This window comes from Tetrahymena thermophila (assembly GCF_000189635.1).
Source record: "Tetrahymena thermophila SB210 genomic scaffold scf_8254002, whole genome shotgun sequence".
NCBI classification, from domain to species: domain Eukaryota; phylum Ciliophora; class Oligohymenophorea; order Hymenostomatida; family Tetrahymenidae; genus Tetrahymena; species Tetrahymena thermophila.
The window spans coordinates 66466-90318 of record NW_002476009.1 but is presented as its reverse complement, the minus strand read 5'-3'; the positions used below and the strand labels follow the sequence as shown (position 1 = coordinate 90318).

At 22.3% G+C, this 23853-nt stretch overlaps 8 protein-coding genes across 8 annotated transcripts; 4 read left to right on the top strand and 4 right to left on the bottom strand. All coding sequences in view use genetic code 6, as the record gives it.

The window, feature by feature from the left end:
- Positions 1 to 680: 680 nt before the first annotated feature.
- On the bottom strand, positions 681 to 2812 carry TTHERM_001129770 (cyclic nucleotide-binding domain protein; the record flags this gene model as incomplete). The annotated part of the gene is made up of 2 exons (XM_012800720.1): positions 681 to 2345; positions 2447 to 2812. 2 exons carry the CDS (start codon positions 2810 to 2812, stop codon positions 681 to 683), a joined length of 2031 nt encoding a protein of 676 aa, XP_012656174.1.
- A 1619-nt stretch (positions 2813 to 4431) lies between these two features.
- TTHERM_01129770 (permease family protein) lies at positions 4432 to 8382 on the bottom strand (the record flags this gene model as incomplete). Its single annotated transcript, XM_001026672.2, has 4 exons — positions 4432 to 4678; positions 4736 to 5491; positions 5547 to 6171; positions 6234 to 8382. 4 exons carry the CDS (start codon positions 8380 to 8382, stop codon positions 4432 to 4434), a joined length of 3777 nt encoding a protein of 1258 aa, XP_001026672.2.
- Positions 8383 to 9107: 725 nt separating this feature from the next.
- TTHERM_01129760 (hypothetical protein) lies at positions 9108 to 10085 on the top strand (the record flags this gene model as incomplete). Its single annotated transcript, XM_001026671.2, has 1 exon — positions 9108 to 10085. Exon 1 carries the CDS (start codon positions 9237 to 9239, stop codon positions 10083 to 10085), a length of 849 nt encoding a protein of 282 aa, XP_001026671.1. The 5' UTR covers positions 9108 to 9236.
- A 1797-nt stretch (positions 10086 to 11882) lies between these two features.
- On the top strand, positions 11883 to 13961 carry TTHERM_01129750 (transmembrane protein, putative; the record flags this gene model as incomplete). The annotated part of the gene is made up of 1 exon (XM_001026670.1): positions 11883 to 13961. The coding sequence occupies one exon, from the start codon at positions 11883 to 11885 to the stop codon at positions 13959 to 13961; it is 2079 nt and encodes a 692-aa protein (XP_001026670.1).
- A 665-nt stretch (positions 13962 to 14626) lies between these two features.
- Positions 14627 to 16981, top strand: TTHERM_01129740 (hypothetical protein; the record flags this gene model as incomplete). Its single annotated transcript, XM_001026669.2, has 10 exons — positions 14627 to 14700; positions 14757 to 14841; positions 14923 to 15172; positions 15223 to 15314; positions 15417 to 15889; positions 15958 to 16012; positions 16067 to 16299; positions 16434 to 16584; positions 16645 to 16758; positions 16820 to 16981. The coding sequence occupies 10 exons, from the start codon at positions 14627 to 14629 to the stop codon at positions 16979 to 16981; spliced, it is 1689 nt and encodes a 562-aa protein (XP_001026669.2).
- Positions 16982 to 17683: 702 nt separating this feature from the next.
- On the bottom strand, positions 17684 to 18193 carry TTHERM_01129730 (AN1-type zinc finger protein; the record flags this gene model as incomplete). Its single annotated transcript, XM_001026668.1, has 1 exon — positions 17684 to 18193. One exon carries the CDS (start codon positions 18191 to 18193, stop codon positions 17684 to 17686), a length of 510 nt encoding a protein of 169 aa, XP_001026668.1.
- A 1181-nt stretch (positions 18194 to 19374) lies between these two features.
- Positions 19375 to 20343, top strand: TTHERM_01129720 (33 kDa inner dynein arm light chain, axonemal protein; the record flags this gene model as incomplete). Its single annotated transcript, XM_001026667.1, has 3 exons — positions 19375 to 19717; positions 19821 to 20017; positions 20119 to 20343. 3 exons carry the CDS (start codon positions 19375 to 19377, stop codon positions 20341 to 20343), a joined length of 765 nt encoding a protein of 254 aa, XP_001026667.1.
- Positions 20344 to 20461: 118 nt separating this feature from the next.
- Positions 20462 to 23653, bottom strand: TTHERM_01129710 (amine-terminal domain guanylate-binding protein; the record flags this gene model as incomplete). Its single annotated transcript, XM_001026666.4, has 10 exons — positions 23506 to 23653; positions 23077 to 23453; positions 22733 to 22930; positions 22262 to 22675; positions 21825 to 22211; positions 21546 to 21766; positions 21384 to 21479; positions 21109 to 21319; positions 20953 to 21050; positions 20462 to 20897 (listed from the first exon to the last, which is right to left on the bottom strand). Exons 1-10 carry the CDS (start codon positions 23573 to 23575, stop codon positions 20462 to 20464), a joined length of 2508 nt encoding a protein of 835 aa, XP_001026666.4. The 5' UTR covers positions 23576 to 23653.
- Positions 23654 to 23853: the final 200 nt, after the last annotated feature.

Below are 23853 nucleotides of genomic sequence, written 5' to 3'. Positions count from 1 at the left end.
ACCCCAACCCCAACCCCAACCCCAACCCCAACCCCAACCCCAACCCCAACCCCAACCCCAACCCCAACCCCAACCCCAACCCCAACCCCAACCCCAACCCCAACCCCAACCCCAACCCCAACCCCGAAAAAGAAATATCAAAAAAATTAAATATCTAACTATTAAAAAGGCAATTTCTAGCTTTAATTAAACTTATATTTTTTTTAATTTAATTATTTTAATAAATAATTTTAGAAACCTCAAAATTAATTAATTTTTTCTGAACATCATTTTTTATAACAATTTACAAGATTTTTTTATTTTAAAATTTCTTTTTTATTTGCCCAAATAACTGTATTGAAAAAATTAAGCTTAATAGGTACTTTTATAATTCATTTGATTATTTAAAACTCATTTATTAATTAATTAATTTTTTAATAGAAGAGAAAAATAAAATTTTTTATATTTATTTACAAAATTTATAAACATAAATAAATAAGTTTAATTATTGTTTAAATAAATAAATAAATAAATAAATATCTAGTATCTAAAATAATTTATGTTTATATTTGTTAAATGCTATTTTATTTAAGTCATAATAAATTAGAAATTTCTTTAAATAATAAGTTTTAAGATAAAATTTAATTTTAAAAACATAATTAATCAAAGTAAGTAAATATTTTTGAAATATGTTTTCTACTTCAACTTTAAGGATATTAATATTTTGATAAGGAAGAGCTAATTCTTATTGGGATAGATCTTCTAAGGCTTTTTTCTTCATTTTATATTTTAATATTATTGAGAGCTTAGTTAATCACTTGCTTAGACTTATTTAGCTGCTAAATATTATATTACCAGACAGCACTTTGCATGTTTACTTTTTTTGAGTTTGTTGATAAATATCGAGATCTAGAATTCTAATTACATATTTATTTATATTCATTCTAATCTACAAATTAAGATAGAGATAATTTTATATAATTGTATTCATTTGTAGCCTTTAAATTTTTATTTTCTAAATACTTTTAGAGTACTTTATCTTACTTTTAATTATAAGTATTATATGAATCTATTTGTAGCTTTAGGTGTTTCATGTATTCTTCCTAGTCATTAACTTTGTATTTTATTTTTGGTAAGAACTGTTAATCCTCTTTAGATTTACTCTCTCTAATAATATCTTTTTGGGCATAATCTGTTAAATCTTTAGAATAATTTAAATTTACAATATCCTCCAATATTTATGAATTAGATGCATCAGTGTGATGTGATAGCAATCTGGTAGTAATACTATCTCTTCTCTTTAGTAGCTTCTCAATATTTTTTAGAGAGCTATTATCAACAGATAAAATTTTATCTTTCGACACATCAAAAGATACAGACAGATCAGCTAGTACTATTTTACTTTTTCTTTTATTTTCATTCTAATTTTATACATTTTCTTGATCTTCACTTTAGAAAAATGACTCATTAACTTGATACTTTTTATTCACATTTTTAATCAAATTTTCTAGTACCTAAATTGATTATCTCTTTGTGTAGTTAGTGCTTTTATTTCTTTTCGGGCTTTTTAAAACGGATCTTCTTTTTTCAAATTGCTTTTTAGTCCTTGGACTTATTTCTATTATATCATCGTATTCTTCTATATTTGTTGGTTTCATATTTTTTTCTTGATAAACTTTCTTTTTTTTATCTATAAGCTTTGAAATCATTTCAGGAGCTTCTTTTTGAGAATTATCTTCCTTACTTTTAGAAGGACTAAATATAGGATTTTCAAAGCTCTTTTATTTATTTATTATTTATTAATACATTTTCCGTCGATAAAATGAATGTAAATTTTTTCTTGGATATATCGAAGGTGACACATTCGGATCTATATTCTTTAACTGATGGAACTCTTAATTAATTCTAAAATGTAGTTCTTGAGATTCATCTTCTTTCAGAATCTCGACAGATTTCTACTTTAATTATATATCAATTTAATTTAAGGTCTCTTATCTATTTTCTATAATAAAGCTCTGATATTTGTTAATATTTCTTTTTTACTATTGATAAGACTACTCAAATATTTGTTCTTTTTGTTTTTGTATTGTTTGAATTACTTCACTTGACAGCTTCATTACTTTATTAAAAAATTCAGAGGCTTAAATCACTAGCAATTCGCCAGCAAAACTCTCGCAAACCACAGAAAAAGTTCTATTTTAATTCAACAATAGATCTTCTTCACCAAAAATTCCATATTGGCTATAAGTATAGACTTTAACTTCTAAATTTTTATACATCTAATCCATTTTACTTTTATATTATTTTAAAGTCTAAATAGGAATTTTTTGCTTTTCACTTAAATCTACTCTTAACTTTTTCACTGCCTAAGTGTTATTTTAAAATTTTTACATAAAAATTTTTAAATTAATATTTCCAAAAATAGTTAAAATCAATTTCGAAAAGTATGTATGAATCAATAATTTACTGAAAATGATCCTGATTTAATTAAAAATACAGTAGAAGATATATCATCTTAGTTAAAAACTATTTCCCCTTTTGAAACACTTATTTCCTCTGAACTTAAATATAAATATTTCAAAGTATTAAAACTCCAATCTTAAAAGAGAATGCAGTTTCTCATGTATTCCGTTTTTTTAAGTAGCTTTTTATCCTCTTTCAGATTTACTATAGCCTTAAAGTCATCTTTTTTTATAAATATGAGCTCTGTATCTTCAATACAAGCAGCAGTTTCTTATCTATATGCAGAGGAAACTAAAGATTCTTCTCCAAAATGTTAGTACTACCCTAATTTAGAAACTAAACTTAAATTCAAGTAACGTTTAATTAGCATTTATTCAACTGTCTCATTTTCTTATGTCTCTTAAGTTTAGCTAGGTAGACTCTACTATTCATTATGCTATTATTATTGCTAATGATTTAATAGAGGATTTTATGAGGATACTTGTTGTTAATTAATAGAAATACTATTTTAATTATTATTATTATTAGTGGTCTTGTTTATTGTTTGAGTAAGGGTATCACTTACTTGTCAGTTTTATAGTAAATCTTAAAAATCTACCTCAATTTGGTATTGTTGCTATACAGTTTATTACTAATTTATTTTTTTCACTCTCCATTTTTTCATAAATAGCTTTTATTCATTTGAATCTTTACTGAATTGAGAAGAAAGTCTACCTCTTTGGAGCCCTTACCCTTCCTAATTGCAAATATTTGAAGCTTTCTTAAAAATGCCTACTTCTCCTGACAAAATAATATAGAAAGTATCAGAGTAGCTACCTTTTTTATTGATTTAAAATATTATAAAATTTATTTATTAAAAATAATACCTCTAGAGTATATCTGTTGTCCTTTTTCTTATCTTAAATACTAAAATTTATTAGCCCAATTCATCATAATCATATTATCTTCTTTAGAGTAATGATCAAAAATAGGAATTGTTTGCAGTAAATTAATTAGAGCTTATGCATCTTTTTAACTTCTTTCTCTTTCTTGTTTAGATATAAATGCAATAATCTTGTTTTTATAAGTATTTTTTCAGATGATTTTCAAAAAATATATTTAAACTTACTTATTATTCTTTGCTTACCATTCAAAACCCTTTTGTAAAATAGATATTAGTACTAAAGTTTTTACTTATGTAATTTTTCTAATATCAAATCAAATTTATAAAAAAATAACAACGAATAAATTATATAAATTATGAGTAATTTTTTCGTAAGTGATAAATCTATCAAAAGGTCATGTAATAAAAACTTATAATTACAAATTATAACATAGATAGATATAACCATCGGATCAATTGTAATTCTAAACCTTACATATAATTAAAATATTTAAACCAACTAATTAAATAAATACAAATTTATAATAGTGGTTTTTATTTCCTTATTTATGAGTGGAAAAAAATTTCTTTAAAGTAAAATTAAATATTAACTAGATATTTTAATTTATTAAATGTAAAGTGGAAATTATCTTAATAGTTCAAAAATATTTTTTTTTAATTAAAGTTTGATATTTAAAAAATATAATTTTTTTAAATAAAAATTTGGATAGCATTTAATTTTATTTTGTACAATATATTATATAAAAAGATGAAAGTAAGTACATTATTCAAATATAGTTAATTTTATTTTATAAATAATATCAAATTATAAAATAGAATAGATTCTTAAAATGATAGAGTTAAGCTTAAAAGATGACGCTATTAATTACAATTTATATTAGTAAATTAGTATAACAAAAAAAGTAGGATATCAATCTACCCATTTAAAAATAGATTAATGATAAAGTAAATTCCCATGAAGTATATATAAAAAATATTTATATAAATTTAATTTTACATTTTGTAATCTATGTTTGTTATTTTCTTTTGATTTTTGTATTTTTTTAAAGATTTAAAAAAACTATAATTATACAGGTGTAAATAAATATAAAATAAAATAAGATTCATCATTTATCTATATGTGCTATTTGCTTATTTTTTACTTGATCTATTTCTGACTTAGAGGTGTAAACTGAAAGAGCTATGCACATAAATAAAAGTAGAGATGTAACTTTGTATGGAATTTATTAAAAGTCGAAGGGCATTTCTAAGAACACGATCAGTTGTTGCTAAATCATTATAGATAATAGCATTCCTATTCCCAAACCAACAATACCGTTTATTATCATAACTGAGATACCTTCATAAATGAATCTACATTAAAAATTATTGAAAATAAATTATTTTCATGTCTATAATTTAAATATTTACATCTTCTGCACTTGATTATGATTCAGTCCAATAGATTTAAAAATTTTTATATTATGGAGATTTTCTTGCACATTTTACTTGAAAGTAATAGTGAGGAGATAGTATGTAAGTATAAAAATGAATACAGATACTAAATTAAAAAGTAAGCTCCAAAATTCAACTAAATAATTGAGAGAGACAAGGATAGAATGAGTGTCATAGAATGATACATTCTAAGAATCAGAATGAACTGATGATTCTTATTTATTCTCAGTTAAAATACTTTTAAGCATATTTTTTTATTATTGAGTTAATTCGACCTTGTCATGTAGCCTAATAAAGAGCTATCCTTTAGGAATATTGAAGGTTGAATTTTTAGGGAAACTGTTAAGCATTAAATTAATACTCTCTTCAGAATACCCTTCGATTTCCCAAGAAACTCTCAATATATGATGAAATTATTCATAAGATATAAGAGCTTCGGAATCCTAAAACATAGAAAATACAGAATTTTCAGTAAAAGTTTTGAAGCCAGGTATCTTTTTTGCAAAACCTGCAGGTTTTCCTTTATATCTTGTAGCTCCAAGGATAAAATCCATATGGCAGTTTTATTCAACTGATAATGCTTTTTTATCTTTTGAACTTAAATAATAGAGAATATATTACTCTTATGCATGTTCTATCATTGAATTTAAATTCTTGAAATTATCGTTATAAATTTTGGAAATAATCTAATAATGATCTTTTGATTTCATCATCTCATCTTCAACGACTCTCCTATGATTATTGAATTAAAATTTATAAATATTAAAATTATATCGATTAAAAATACCCTATTGATGTTCCATTACTAAAGTATAGAGAGTTTGAGGGGTTTTATCCTTCGAAAAGTGGAGAATCAGCGATCAATAATTCATTATAAATTGAGTCATAGAATTAAGGGCCTATTGCTTTGAAATCAAATTTAATGCTCACACCAATATTGTTTCTTAATTTAGTAGCTCTTTGGAATCCTTCAATGGTTTTAATACCCTTAGATACAAAACTATAAGATTTAATTGTATTAGGAAATAATGATTTGAATTGTTCAATGTTTTAAGTTAAAATATATTCATCAAGAGAAATCTCATTCTTTTAAACCTCAAGCATGTAATCGCTTCCAATATTTAGTTTAACCATATTTTAAACCATCATTATTTAGCTGTTTACGCTACTGCCTATGCTAATGTAAAATGAAAAGATCATCATTATAATCATACCTAGCTTTTACATTCTGTTATCATTGTTTTTAAAGTTATTTTCAATTGAGGTTTGCAAATTTTTATCCTTTCTACAAAAACAATTCAAAATCACTCTGATCCATCCAAGTTCTAGCCTTCTTTAAACTATATTTAGCAAAAAGCTAATTCCTATATTCACCATCAAGAATGTTAAGTTAACAATCAGTAAAAATAATCCTAATAATTTTAATAATTAGATTAGAATAAATAAATTTAAAATTATTTTCTTTTGATTTTACCTACTTTTTTAGAAACAAAAGCATAAGGTGCAAAATAATATGCCAAAATACCAACAATTATTAGGATTACAGAGTTTATAGTAGCATATAATGAAACTCCATATTTTTCAAGTTTTTATATGATAACTTTGGTTTACTGTATCACTCTTTAGTGAGAATTAATAGCTTGACTCAGTACTTACCTATCAAAAAACTATTTAAAAGGATAAAGATTGCAAAAAAGTGGCAATCCTATACCAAGTAAAACTGTTGTCGCATAATAACTATTACTATAATCTTAGCTGATATCTGTGGAAAATTACAGTAAGCCATAAAAATAATCTTTTATGAATTTTGATACTACTAAATTTAAGAGCTCAGCAATTATCAGTGCTGGAATCATATAAAATATAATCGCCTTTAAAAGAGAAAATATGATCAATGATTAGGTAGAATAGCCTATAATTCTAACAATACCATACTCTTACACTTTTTATTGAATACTAGATTGCGAAACTGAATAGATAATTACAGAACTTAAAGCTATTAGCAGGATAACACCGCAATTATATGAGTTATCTAATATCTATTTTTATTAGAGATTTTTTATCTAAGTTATGGACAAAGGATAAAAGGTTTTAATTGGATAATTCATTCCAAAAACTTCAGAGAATTTATTACTTTATTTTTGTATTTAACTTTTTATAGTTTTTTCTTCAAGGTAAATGTTTTGCTTATCTTTGTAAATTCCATATAAAGTTATCGCATGTTTATTAAAGAAATCAGGGTCAGCATTTTACTTAACTAAAGTGTAAAGTTTTTCATATAGGTATTGATATTTGATATTCAGATATGCGAAGTATGTCACTGAGTGATAAGCCATTCTTTCAGTTAATTACTTAATAAAACTTGAGCATGCTTATTATAATATGTAGTCATATTAGTTTGTGTAGTCTAAGATGACGAAATTCGAAATTTTATCTTCAAACTTTCCTACAGAATTTTCAATGACATCTTTAACTTCTAGATTGAGAGAAAACTTCATATCCATAATAAACATGGCTAATTTTTAGCATAATGCATATTATTTACTGTGATTTAAATTAACAGGTTCGCTATTTTTATCACCTAGAAATCCTTCAATGTTAAAACTATTGATACTGTCCCTTATTTCTTAATCTAGGTTTTAAGAAGGAATGTAATGAAATAGAATATCCTAATATGTATTATAAGTCACTCCATCCATTTAAAACTTTTTTACCAATGATTATGTGATGAATTATACCTTTTAAAAATATGCTTAATTTAGATCTTCATTTTGGAAACTTGGTAGAGAGCTAAGAATCAATCCAAGATTAAAGTCAAGAACAATTTTTTATTTATCTTTTGATGATTTTTTTACTTCTTTCTTTAAAATAGAATTGAGATTTCTGCTGATGTAGCATTCATTTTCTTTTAGTGTAGTCAGGTTAATGCGGCGACCTAATCCTATTTGCTCTTCTTTCAGAATATCGATAAGTAAAACATCACTAAAAATATCTTAGCTATTTATTGTCTACATTCCTTTTAAATAATATCTTGAAGAGCATCCTTTAAGATATTAAGAGCAGTACTGATCATTCACAAGCTTGTAATTGATCATAAAATTGTCCAAACTTTAGTTTCCCATATTTGACTGCGAAATTTCTGGATTGACTATTAAAATATCGCTTTCACCTACTTCTTATTCGCTCATCATAAGGTAAATCATAGGAGATAAACTCATCATTATGTTAATTAATCCAAGAAAGACAATTAACAAAACAATAGTACTAACACTTATCAAATTATTTAATGGCTTTATCTTAAAGTCTCTCAATATGAATTCACTGAAAAACTTAAAATAGTATGCCATCTTTTAAAGAAACTTCAAGTCTCGAATCAAAATAGAATTTGATGGTGATGTACTAGGAATGGAGTTCGAAGTGTTAACTACTTCTTATTCTTCTTTTACTTAGTCTAACACTAAAGCTTCTTCTTAATTCATATCTAATAGCTTTTTATTTACTAAATCTATATTGCTATTATGAACTCCTCCTATCTTATTAGAGTCTAACATCGGAGTTACAGTAAATCTCTCATCTTCTTTTTGAGATTCACTTTCGCTTCTGCTTCGAACTATATTCTACATATAATATTTAAATATTTGTTGAACTATTATTAATTGTTTTCTTATCAAATTAATTAATAAGCTATTTAAAGATTGGTTTGAATCTGTATTATATACATCAAAATTATAAAAATTTGCATTTAAGTTATTTCTGTATTTCACGCAAACGCAAGAAAGTTATTTGATGAGTATTTAAATTATTGCTTTAGTAATATACACTTCAAGTATTTAAATAAATAGGTGTATTTTTATCTTCAATCACTAGTACCACCAAGCATGAATTTATTCTTAATAAATTGTAAATTTTTATTTTGCTAAAAAAATGGTAATTTTTTAATTATTAAAATTCTTTGAGATCATTTTAATTTCTATTTTTTTTAAAATTATATTTAATAATGACAACATTCTTATTCCTTATTTTGTATTGATTGATTTTTAAATTTTTAATAAAAATTAAACAAAATAATTTTTATTTACAATAATCAATTATTTAAGTAAATAAATGATAAATTTAAATGAAAGAATAGAAAATTATTTTTTTTTATAAATTTTTAGAATAAGTTTTATTATTTTAATTAGAATTTTGAATCTTTGACTGAAATAATAAATTGTTATAAAAAATAAATTAATTTATTAATAATTAAATTTAAATAAATGATAATATGGAATAAATTAATTTTACAAGATAAAGAATGAATAGTTTGTTTGTTAGTATTTGATTAACCCGCCTAAATGAATTACTTTTCAATAGAATTAAAAATCAAAAATTTGAAATCAAAAGTAGAATCTAAACCTGTCAGAATATCTTTGATTAATATTAATTAACACTACAAAAATAATTTAAAAGCTAATTAAAAAGTAACATACATTTTTAAATGAATTGCTTTTAATGCAAATAACTCCTAGAATTCGTCTGCTTAGATTGCTCTGAAGAAATATGCAGTACTTGCGATAAGAGACAAAAGCATTTGATTCATGAAAAATAAAAAATTTAATGCATTACTAATAAATGTAATTCCATTAAGGTATAAATTGATGATGAAAAAAAATTTAATGAAATCAAAGAAAATTTGAATTAAAATGTTGAATCTGCAATAAAAGTATTAGAAAATTTATCAGAAATACAATAAAAATTCCAAAAAATGGTGCAGGATGCTGAATACCATTGTGAAATAAAGCGTTTATCGAAGAAATTTACAGAGTCAATTGGAAAAAAAGAAACAGCTCCTTTCTAAAAAGAAACATTAATTAAGATAATATCAAAATCAAAAAAATGTGGATTTAATTTAGGAGATAGTTATTAGGAGAGTAGCTTAACTATAAATTAAATACAAGAATAGCTTAGTAACTAGTAAAAGCTTAGCAAATAGCTTGAAAATGAAATTAAAAAGTTACAAGATAAGATAGAAGGGAATAAGCTACTTTCAATATAAGATTCTAACTAAACTGGAACTGAGTATGATAGAACTGCCTATTAGAAAAGAGAGTCAAACAACAATATATAACAAGAAATTCAATAGGCAACTTCAATAAATACTAGATCAACAAGGAAAAGAAAAGTTGATAATTAAGATTTAGTATCTCCTATTAGTAAATAAAATGTAAGAGAAGATTTATCAACTCTAAAATTAAATAAAATGGAGAATGCCACTTAGCTATGTAAAGACTCATCTTCTCCATTATTGATTAAAAAATTAAAAAAAAATCTATAATAACTTTATTGAGTAATTTAATAATTTATTTAATTCATATTTTGATTATTTATTTTTAAATTAAAATAAAAATTAGTAAATATTTAAAATTTATTTCTATTTAAATAATATATTTAATATATTAATATTAAGAGTAATTAATTTATATCTAATTTAAATTCAAAATAAAGAAATTCATATTTCAAGAGAATTAATTACTTTTATTTATTTTTTCTCTGAAATATTATTTAAAATTAACTTTATATTTAAAATTATTAAAAAATATGAGAAGAAGATTAAATAATTTACTTTCTATTACTGATCTAATATTATTAATTCTATAGTAAATAATTTAATTATGGTCTATTTATTAATTTGTTATTATAATCTTTTTACAATATATTTCCACTTAAATTTTTATTTAAAATAATTTATTTGCTTTCCTTTTTATTCATTATAAATAATATATTTAAGGTTTAGCTTAAATCTACTATTTTTGATAAAAATAATTGAAATAAATTTCTTTATATTTATCATTTAAAATTTTGAAAATTCATTTAAAAAGCTTTTTAATATATAATATAGCTTCATTAATTATCTAAAAAAATTTAAATGATTTAGATAACTTTAAATGATAATTGCTTAATTAAATATAAATATATTTCATCAGTAATCATAATTTTATTAAAAATCCACCTCTTTAAGCATTATAGATTATTACATTTTTACTATTCAAAACAATAGATAATTTTTTAATTTACCTTTTGATTTGCTAAATTTTATTTTTTTTATAAAAAAATAATTTTGTTAAAATAGAAACTTGGAAATGTTTTAAAAAATAAACTTTCTTTAATCAATTGGCAATTAAATTTTAATATCATTTATTAAATGGATGGATTTTTCATTTTGGTATTTATATCAGTAAAAAATTTTCCTCTGATGCTTTCCACTTTAATAAATCTCTTAAATCTTTTCTAAAAAAAAATCATAAAAAATTAATCCAATAAAGTGAATATTTGTAATTAGTTAATTTTTTACACAATGCATTCTTTCATTTTTTAATAACAATAAAAAGTTTTTTAATGAACTGAAAATATATTAAACATAAATAATTTTTAAGCTATAATAATTTTGATATTTTATGTCAATAAACTAAATTAAAATATATAATTCATTCTTTTTTATAATTAATTATTTTATATATATTATTGAGCGATCATTAATTATTTTTATCTAAATTTAATACTGACATTATTAAAAAATTACATATATTATAAAGAAAATAGGTTTTTATTGCAATTATTATTTATCGAATATATAGATTATATTTTTAAAAATGCAAATTTTATCAATCAAAGTAATTAGTAAACATGTTAATAAACTTTGTTACAATTATAAACAGGTATTTAGTTAAGTGCAATTTGTTTAAAATCAGTATTTTTAACAAACATCTGCAGCTTGAAATAAAATTAAATAGGATATATTAGGATGAAACAAAAAATACAAAAATTATATGAAGCACTTCACCACAATCTAAAATTTATATATTTGCAACCAAAAAAAAATGTTTACTAAAGTAACAAGTAGAATATTAAATTAGAACTAAAGAGTTAGTAATATAAATTAGTACAAACATACTGACTAAAAGTTCTTCTTTTGTAATCTTCGAGTAATTTTATGCTGAATTAGTAAATAAAAACTCTATAATTACTTACTTTATATGTATGAGTTTTCCCAAAATTTTATCCATTTATTTAAAATAATTTAATAATAGTTATATGGTTAATTATTAATCAAAATTAAAAATCAAAAAAAATCAAAAAAATTAAGATGCCTTAATTAATTAAAAATCTCATCTATTCAATAGAAAAATTTGATCTATTTGGATAGGGAGTAGGAATAAGATTTAAATAAAGGTCATGTCATAAAACGAAATTAGGAGGGCTCGCTACTTTAGTTATATGGGGCTTAATAATTTACTAATCATATTATATCCTTTATGAGCTTATTTATTAGGAAAATCCTACTGTGATTCAGTAAACAAACTATGTTTATTAGTAAGAGGCTTTTTAAATAACACCTAAAAGCTTTATAATCGCTTTGGGAATATAAGATTCGAATTATTAGCATTACTTTGGAGACGGTATTTATACAGTAAAAGCATTCTAAAATGTAATTAATAGAAATGAAACTGATATTTCAGGAACAAATCAAGACTCTTCTTCTAAATAATATGAAATTAAATTAGAACGTTGTAGTGAAAGACATTTTTAAATTGAGGATTCTAAACAATATTTTATGCATCTCCCTTACTAAGAAATGTATTGTCTTTCGATTGAAAATAATACTCCTTATATATAAGGAGAATTTTCAGCAAATGCATATGCCTCAATCGAGTTTTAGTTTTCTAAATGCCAAGGTTCAAACTGTTAAAATTAGACAGTAATTGATTAAATGCTGTCAAGAGCTACTCTTGCAGTTTATATCTCAGATACATTTATTAACATTAAAGAAAGGAAAAAACCTTTTTAATCAACTGGGAAGAATTTATTTTGGACAACAGGACCAAACTTTGAAAAGGATATATTTCTATCGCTTATTAACTCCAAAGTAGTAAGTGACTATTCTAGAATTACTTCTAGTTAGTAAATTACTCAAACAATATCTTATTCGTCTGATAGAGAAATAGTTCTACCAAGCACCTCAAATATTTTATTTGATTTTACAGTTGTCTATGAGAAAAACAAAGAAAACGTTTATTAGAGGAACTATATGAAACTTGGTAATGCCTTTTCTTAGGTTGGAGGATTTTACAATTTCCTTTTGATGCTTGGGTATTTAACCTTAAGACGATTTTCATAAGATGACTTAAATCATAAACTTTTAAATGAGGTATTCGATATAAAGAAGAAGTCAAATTAATAATAATAGGTAATTAGAGAAAGAAAATAAGGCGATGCTATTAAAAATTTCATTCAAACCAAAATTGAATCTTAAATTATTTGCTAAAAAACTGAAAAAAATACTCCTACTAATTTAGCTAACAATACTCTAACTCCTAACTTCAAAAAAGATGAAAGTAATTAAAATGGATAAGTATTTTTTAACAACATAAGCACAAAAGTCAATTAAGATGATCAAGGTGAAGAAAGTTAGCCTCAAATGAAAAATATTAAATTTAATTTAATAAAATATTTATGGAATACATGGAAATGCTGGGGTTGCTGTAGATCTACTGAATCTAAACTTATAAATTATGCTTCGAATAAGATATTCGATCATTTAGATTTATTGAACATAATTAAAAAGTTAATAGAGGTTGATAAGCTAAAACAACTTTTACTTAATGAAGATTAAATAAAATTGTTTGAATATCTTCCAAAGCCTGTACTCATCATAGATGACTATAAAAATAAAGTAGATGATTAGTCTAAATTTGTAAAAGAAAATAAAAAAGAACTTTCGTCTCCAAATCAATAAATGGATAGGAAATAGTCTTTTGATAGTGTTAAAAAATCATATTTCAATATTATTAGAAAGAAAGCTAGATCAATAATAGATAAAAAAATTTTGAAAATGCTTGATCCTGAAGTCAAAAATTAAATCAAATAAGAAGATTTTCAAAATTAGACAAATTTAAATCCAATTATAACTTTGTAAAATATTTAAGCCAAAGATAAAATTAGCTAGCCATCAGAACTCAATGATCAATACGAAGAATCTATAAGCAAGTTAGATGATCTAAACGATATTTTTTAACCCAAAGATTTAAGATGGAATTAGATAAAATCTATTACAACTATAAATAAAAGTCAAAAACTACTTAAAATTAATAGTCATAATACATCAATTATGATAGATGAAAGCAAGTAGTATATTAATTCATACAACCAATCAAATAATTTGTGAAAAATTTATTTATTAAATTGTAAAATATTTTCTTCAATCAAAAAATATTTTTAAGTTAATATCCATTTATTTATTTATTTATTTATTTATTTATTTATTATTTTATTCATTTATTCCATTTTGAATTCTAAATCTTTTAGAAGATGATTAAATATTTTCAAATTAATCAAATAAACTTTTCTAAATAAAAAATAAGAAATTTCCCTTTTAATTAATTTAATAATTAAACTAGTAGAAAAAATATTAACAAAATAATCTGTTGATCATTTTTTTATAAAATGATAAAGAAAATGAGAAATTAATATTATTAAATTAGAACAATTTATTTTGAAAATTAATTTTAGTAAATAAAGTATTTTTTATAGATAAGTCAATTTATTTACTTATTTTTTCTAATTAATATTTTTACAATTATTATAAAGTGATGTAATTTTTGTTAATTAATTGGTTAAACGTTTAAAAATTAGAAAATCATTGGAGCCTTTTAGTTTTCTTTAAACTATATTTCAGAAATTTAGTATTTTTTATGAGATAAAAATTATAAATTTTTTGATGGTTGGCTTGGATTCTTTAAAAGATATAAATATTAAAAAAATTAATTGCAATATCAGTTTAATATCAAGTATTAAAGAAATTTACATAATTTTCAAAATAGGAAAGATAAAATGTAAACAGAGTAAAAATATAACACTTAAGTAATGAAGTCTTTAGTATCTAACTTTTCATAATCTAGATAGCAGTATGTGATATTAAGTTTATGATGATTTAAATGAATATTTTTTAACATATTTGTAGAATGTAGGAGAAAAAAAATGTTTTGGATAATATGGACAAAATGAAAAAGACATTTGATTAAATTGGTAGTATGTTGAATGGATAGGTAATTAAATCTATAAAATTATTTTTTATATGCATTTTAAATCTATTATTCTAATTACCAAGCTTCTTCTATTCAAAATAGCTAAACTATATCAAGAATTTCAATAGCCAAGCAAATAACAAAGGAGATGGAGAAGATAAACATTTAGAATTTAAGAGATATTGTGAGAAATTTTTGGATATAATGAAATAGGAGTTAATTGATTTATTGGGAATTATTAAACTAAATTTTAATCCATAAAAGAAAGATGTAAAAGCTGATTTGTCTTGGGAAAAAATGCAGTTTTCAATTGAAAATGAGATTGAAAACGTTAGAAATTCCCTCAATTAAAGTAAATTTTTAGAACAAAAGGAAAAAATAATATGAATTTCGTATTAAAAGGTACAAACTACTTTGAAATCGTATTTAGGATGATAAATATCAAAGATGGTTTAGTTTCATAAATTATAAGATCTCTTTTGTATAGAAAACTAGTAAATATATAAAGCTTTAATCCTAACAATAATCTAATATTAATTTTGCTTTTAATTATTTATTTTTAACAGATATTTTGATTATTTTAAATAAATAAATAGGTTTTATGGAGAGATATGAATATGACTATGGATGAATATGTACACGCTTAAATAAAATATATAATTGATTGGATCAAATTTTAAAATGAAAAGTATAACTATATACCTACTAAACCAGAATTCAAAGAAATTAATTTTAAAATGGATGGTCCTTTTTAAATTTTGTAGAATATACAGACAACAAATTAAAATCAAAATTAAACATTTTAATATGGATAAAATAAAAAAAATACAAACCAAGATGAACCAAGCACTGCTAAACTAACAGTTATGTTGAAGATATTTACAGAAAATTTTGATGAAATGATAGATAATTTGAGAGATTATGCAAAACTTAATGAAGAGGCTGATAGATTCGTAGATGTCAACTAAAACTAAGTTATAGTTAGATCTTTAAGAGGAAAAATAGAAACCTTAACCAAAAATAATGAAGCTTTATAGCAAAAATATTATGAAATTCAATCAAATATCAGGTATTTATTTACTTCTTATATAGAATAATTAATTTTATTTATGTTTAATATTTTTTTGATAAACATAGAACTTAGGATGCCAACGAGGTAAAAAAATTGAAAGACCATAACGAGGAATTGCAAGTAATAGTTTTTGAAATATTAAAATACATCTTAAAGTAAAATTAAAATAAATAGATGATAGTGGCAAGAAAAGAAAGAGAAATAGAAGAATTAAGAAAAAACACATAAGGAAGTTTGAGCTAACTATAAAACTTAAGAGATAAATTGAAAGAAACAGAGGAAGAACTTAAGCAGGTAAATAAAGTCTTTCTTCCAAAACTGAAAGAGTTAGAAGCTATTTAATATACACTCCAAGACGAATTCCAAAAAGTCAAAAAAGATATAGATACATATGCAATACTTTTTAAGTAATCTAATCTAATCTAATCTAATCAAATCAAATCATTATTGTTTTTTGTTTGTTTAGAAATTTTGTTATTAATTGATTAATTTTTTAATTTAAATAGATATGCTTTTAATATATTTTAAAATCAAATAATAGGACAGAATCTTAAATGAGATCAAAAGTTTAAATAGAAAAGAAAGAAATTGAAGCTTAGGTAGCAAAGCTAGTTGATATGTTAGGAAGAGAAAAAAATAAAGTGAAAGATCTAAAGGGAATTATACATTAAAAGGAGGAAATTATTATGGAAGTATGTTTATATACTTTTAAAATTATTTGTTTTATCTATTTATTAATATAAAATTTAAAGGTTATGGATTATAGATAAGAGCTTTTAAATTAAATAAAAGAATTATAGAGCTAAAAGCAAGATATTTAAATAGAAAACTTACAACTTGAAGAACATATTACAGAAATCAAACAGGTAATTTCATTTAAAAAATATCTTAAAATAATAATTTATTTATTAATAATTTAACTAAAAGGAACTTTCGAACAAAAAATATGATGAAATGTTTGAAATCAATACACACTTAAATAAAAGAATTAATGAATTAGAAGACCATAAAAAGAAATTACTTGATCTACTCAAAAAGCATAAAATAAATCCTGAGTCAACTTTATTTAATGTAGAATAATTAAAATGAGTATAAATAAATAATTTTTATGAAATAAATCTTGCTTATTTATATTTAATGCACTAAAAAAAAGTTAACTTAGCTATTTTATTTATTCAAAATATTAAAAATTTAATATTAATAAAAATTAATCATAAATGATTTTAACAATTATGATATGATACAAGAAACATCTGTTTTTATTCTAAAAAAATGTAAATGAAATTTTAAACTGATAAATATAATTTATAAATGTTTGGCCATTAAAAATTAATTTAATTATTGATAGTTTATTGAAAATTTTAAATATAAAAATATGTACAAAACTTTTTTTGTAGGATATAAATAATTTTTTTTACTCTATTAAACTAATAATACATACTGCAGATTTTATATTCTTAATAATTTATTCATATTTGTTTTAATTTTTTTATAATATTGGAATATATTTATTAATAAAATATATAAATTAACTTTAAATTACATTTTTTAAATAAATAAATAATTTTTTTCTTTAAATTTAAATGCTTCTTTTAATTTTTTATTACTTTTCTATTTTAAATAAATCTATGGAAGGTAGTTTTGAGATATTTATCTATTCAGTTTAAAAAATCTATAGACATTTTTTATATCCTTATATTTGCAGTTTAAGAAGGATTATAATTATTAAACTCTTTATTGTATATAGAAATATCTTTTGAAAAATCAGTCAATTTTATATGAACTAAATATTCATTTTTATGCTTATTTTTAAGGCTAAACTATTTAGGCTTGGTTATTGTTACTTTATTTTTGTTTTTATTTTTTATCTACTTTTGGCTTTCCACTAAAGCAGCACATAAAAAAAGATGTTTTTTTAGGTTTTTCTTGCTTACTTTGTATTTCTATTGCTGGTTTTTACTCTTTATTTTAAGATTTCTTTTCATCTTTATTATTTTTAGAACTTTTGCACTCGTGTGCATCTTCGTATCTATGTGTCAAACATACTCTTGTCTTGCAAATTTCACAAGTAAATTCATTTACAATAGAAAGCACATTTTTACATCCTTTAACAGGGCATTTTGGAGCTTTATGAGCATTATGAATATCAATTTCCTTTTTTTAAGCATGCAATTTTTCGCAATTGTGATCTTATTAGTATCTATGGTTTTAACAGAAATTTTTGTTGCATTCTGAGCATTAAAAAGGTAAAAAATCTAATTAGTTGCAATCTTTAACTGCACAATGTTTTCCTATTTCCATTTTTATATTATAAAGAATTGATAAAATTATTAAATTAAATAATTTATAAGCAATCAAAATCAGTATATTTTAATTTCTTAAAATTATCAATTAACATATAATAGACATTTTAAATTAATTATAATATAGAAAAATTATATAAAATTTTCTTTTAAATGTCTATAAATTTTTATTTTTTTCTGAACAAAAGTTTCTAAAAATAGATGAATTTATAAATAGTTTTAGAAACATTTAATAAATGTTTATTTTAGAATTAATTTATTATTTAAATTAAAAAGATAAAAAAGGTAAATTTGATAAATTAATGATATTTCTGATTAATTTTAATTATTTTAGTTTTTTAACAATAATTGAAAGAAATTTACATTCATAAATTAATTTTTATCAAGCTATTAAGTAAATTACAATCGTTATTCTAATTACATCCCTCTCTTTTTCTAGAAAATTTTTTATTTTACTTGTCTTTTTAATAGGGGCTTCATTAGAAAAGACTTACATTTTATTTTTAGCATGGTTTAGTATATAATAACTATTCTTATTTTAGTAAATAATACTTAGCTATTCATCTATTATACTATTTATGATCCTTTTTATTTCTAAATTTTAAAAACATTAATCTAAAAGCTTTAAAATTTTTATAATAATCAAAATATTTTTATTACTCGATTAAGAATATAAATTTAAAAAATAATATATTTATATTCATGTAATATTCTATAAATAAAATTGATACTTTCTCTTCTTTTATTATTTTTTGAAAATTTAATTAAGGATTATTCATTTACTTATTTTAAACAATTAAAGAAAAATTGATAACAATATTTAAATTAATTTGTTCCAAAATTGTGTTTGTTTAAGAAAATAATTTCCTAAAAAGTTTAAAAAACTGATGGGAAGAATGATTTTAATTGTGTTATTTTGAAATTTTCTGTTAATAAATTTTGAATAAATAATTAAAATACTATTTAGTTAAAAAAAGGTTAATAGTAATATTAATAATAATAATAAATAAAGGTAACTTTTAAATCTATTTAGATTGATCAATATATTTTGTTTATTATTTAAAAGCTATATACATAATTTTTTGTCAATTAAAAAGAAAATTTGTTTTGCTTTATTATTAGAATAAGGAATAGAATTCAATTATATAACATACTAAATTTTAAGGTAGTAAAACAAACATGATTCCAGCAAATAATAGCTTAGTTAAATATTCAACTCCAGTTTTGGTTTCTGTTGCAGGAAAAAAAAAAGATATTAAAAAGAAGCCTTCTTAAACTGGGCCTTCTGGAGCTAATGCAAATTAGTCTTAGATGATTAACTAGACTTAAATGTAAGAAAAGAAGGAAACACACAGAACAGAAGATATATTATCATAGATTTTACCTCCAAAAGAATATACATTAGAAAATGGATAATTATGGATACAAACAGTTCTTTCAACACCTGCGACAAGAACTGAAGTTATTTAACTTTAAGAAGATCTTGATCGCAAATTATAATAAAGATAAGCTAGAGAAACAGGTTAATATTTAGCAATTTAATATATAAATGTGCTCAACATAAAAAAATATATATTATTTAATATTAATGTAATCAAACCAACAACTTTTGGTTATAATAACAGGTATATGCCCAATTAGAGAAGAACTTTACGAATAATGCTTTGATGAATTAATTAGATAAATTACTATAGATTGCAGATAAAGAGGTTTATTGCTTGTTAGAGTAAGGGATGAATTCAAAAATTAATTAGAAGCTTATAAAACTTTGTACGAATCCTCAATCGCTTATGGCATGAGAAAAATGATTGATTCTGAATAAGTAATTAGCTTTTTAAAATAACTTTATGAGATTATTTATTTATTTATATAAAAATAAATAAACAAATCAACAAATTCAAACATTTAAAACTATTAAAAAAGAAAAAAACTGATATGAGAACTCAAATAATGTAATTAGAAAGGGAGTGTGAAGAACTTAGCAAAGCTGTGGATGAGCTTGAAGAAAAGATATCTTTTACCAAAAAGAATGAAAATGAAAAATTAAACAATGAAAATGAAATACATAGAGTTGAAACAGAAAAAATCAAATAAAATAACACAAAGCTAAAAGAAGAATTACAAGCTTTATTGGAAGGAAAGAAGTGATAAAGTCAATCACAATTTAGTGCAATAGTGAGATTAATAAATGTAAAAAAGAGAAATATATTTATGCTAAAAGCTATTTACGTTATATCAGTTAGAATTAAATAAATGAATAATAACTTCATAAACTTACTATTTGAATAATACTTATATATATTTGAATATGCATACATATTTTGTATAATAGTTTTTAATTTATAAATAAATAATTAGTAACTTTAATTTGTTAAATCTTTATCTCTCTTTAACAAGTTTAATTAATTTGCTATATTTATTAAATAGCAGCTGAAATAATTTAATTTTTATTATAATTTTGAAAAAAATTAAATATTTTAGAATATTTATTTATTTTTCTAATCAAAAACAGCCACACTTTGATTTATTCTTCTTAGCAGCAAGTTAGGCTTCCTTTTTATATGTATAAATTAACTTTTTTTCTAAAATTAAAGAAACTTACTTTAAGTTAGATTTAAATCTTCATCAACTCAGCCTCCTTAGCTTGGAGTTATTATTCAAGTTTCTGATTTTCTTCTGTTGCATTATTTGCTTTCTTTTTACTAAAAATATAACAATTTTTAATTAAATGTACAAAATTTTTATAATAATATTTACAGCACGTCCATCAAAGACTTATTGTCTTTTTCTGCTTGTTCGTAATTTGCTATTTATGATTTTAAAGTTTCAACTTACTTTTTATATTCTGCAACAGCCTTTTTTTTTAATTTAAATTGAATTATTATTTTTAAGAGCAAAAATTATTTAATTTACATTCGTTTTTTAGAGTTCTGCATTTTTCTTTGTATCAGCTAGCTGTTGCTTTAATGTTTAAATTTAAGCCTATAGCTCTTCTATTTCCTAAGCATGATTGTTACCAGTAGCTAATCTTAGTAATTATTCATGTAAAATATCTGGGAAGTATTATGAAAAGATCTCCATTTTGTTTGACCCTTTGCCTTCTTAATTATACCTTAAAATCGCCCTATTTATAAAAAAAAGAAAAGATAAAATTAAATGTTAAGCTAGTTATTTTTTTCATTCATTACTCTTTCACTTTTTGAGCAAATTCTTCTATGTTTTCTAAATCAAAGTGCTGAGCATTAAAATCATTATGCATTTCTATCAATATCTCCTAATTTCCTCTATATATTTTATATCAATTTTCAAAAAATAAGTCTTTCTTTAAATAAAATAAAATAATTTAATACGTATCAGCAAAGGTATTATTTTCTTATTCTATCATTTTCTCTTAGTTTTATATTAAAAGCTCAAGTTTCTGTTTGTAATCTGTGTAATACTCATTTTACTGTTTTACAGAAATACCATCTTCAAAAATTTTAGTGGCATACTACCTTAGCTTCTTAATATTTTCTTCTATTTGCTTTTATGTGAACGTTTTTTCGTCAGAGCTGAAAAGCTTTATTTTCATCTTATTTTTTAAAAAGTTAATTTGAATATTTTTAAGTTTAAAAAAAATAAATTCTAACTTCTTGATAGGCTTGAATAGCTTTTTCATAACTAACTTAAGCTTCACCCTCTAAAATATTATCCCATGCAGATTTTATATCTGGGACACCATCTTTCTCATTAATCTAATCAACATACTTTTTAATAAGTTCTACGAATATTGCTGGTTTTAATATATTTCCTTCCATCATTTTTGGGTCTGCCATTTAAAATATTTTAGTTCTTAATGCATTTAATTCTCTTTAGAATTATGGTCTTAATCTCTCTAATGCAAGATTGTCTAAATTTTTAAGATCTTCTTCTGAAGTAGCAGGTCTAACCATTGTAAAACACTCTCTTTAGCGGAAAAATTATAATAGTGCTTCTCTAACTCTTTTACTGATTGGGCTTTGCTTCTAAATGGAGGTCTTTAAATAAAATTTTTTCAATTAAGCTCAGTAAAAATAAAAAATTTTACTTAGTCAGTCAAGCAATTATGGAGATATTAATTAGGAGTTATTTATTGTCCATTAGAATCAACTACTTCTAAAACAAAATCTCTTAATAACCAAATAAATTTAGGAGTGTATTCGCTTATTAATTTGTCATTTTATGATACATTATTAGTTACTTGAATATTTCTAGAGATTTATGTAGTTAACTATAATTCCTATATTGACTTGTCATCAATAGCGCCTACACTATTATAGACAAATAAACTTGATATCAACAAAGCTAAAGAAAATATTTTTGCATCATGTTTCTTATTTCCTTCAACACTTTTATTTCCTTCAGTGTCAATAAAGAATATTTATTTATTATCTTAAGGGACTGGCCTACTCCACATCCAAATACCTTATGTGCAGCTCTAGGTTGAAGCATCAACTTTAAACTAATAAAATAAAAGAAAGTTAATATATTTTTATTTAAGAAAAAACTGATCATTTACTCCTTTTCCTTTAATATTTAGCAGCTTATTTAAAATAAAAGACTTTCCTGTACGATATTTACCAGCTACTGAAACAAAACTTATTGGATCATCATATAGCTTGATAATAGATAGAGCTTCCTGATTTAAAAAAAATTTATCCTAATTTGCATCATATGCTATAAGCTAAATTGGCTTTTCAGGAACTTAATCTATCCTCTATTTATATTATAAATAAGTAAATTTTATTTTGCAATCAACAGATTAAAATTATAGTTTTGCTATGTGCTTTATAGATAGAAGATTTATACATATTGTATAATTTTAAAAAAGTAATAATGAAGTTTGAGAATTAGCTTATTTACTTGATAAACTATAGGAGCACTTTAACCTTAAAAATCAAAACTTGCAGCATAAAAAGGTTTTTAATTAGAATCTTGAAAGAATTCATCTTCTTAACCTTTATCAATGTCTCTATTCTTGTATAGCTCTTAGTTCTTACCTGAAACATATATATTATCATATTTCTTGCCGCTTTATTATTGGTTTTCTTGAGCTGCATTTTATGTGTTTCTCTGGTTTGAATTCACCTTATTAACAACCATTTTATTTCTATAAATATTATCTTCTTATTCTTCTGCCTCAGAATCTGAAAAATTGACCTAAAATCCATTTTATCCACCAGCTTGAGCTTATGCATTATTATATTAAGATTGAAATGGGTCCCTCACCTAATACTAACCTATGACAAATAAGTAAATTAAAAAACCTTTTATTAATTTTATTATGCTTACTAGCATATTAGCTTCCATACTAATTTGATTGAACACCAAACTAATTATATTGACTTTAATAATAACTCATATTTAAGCTAATAAATAGACTTATGCTTTGATATAAATTTTATTTTAAGACTGGTTTAAAATTTTTGATACAAAAAACTTATTAATTTTTTTCTAAAAAATTGATATTTATTTCACAATTTTTATTCAGTAGATTTTGTAAAATAAAGTGAATGAATATCTTATAAAAACTAAATAAGGAATTCTAACAAAGATAAATAGCATTATTTTTGAATTTCTCAAATAGATTTGAGGGTTATCAAACAAGTTAAGATAAGTAGTTATCTATTGTATTAATTA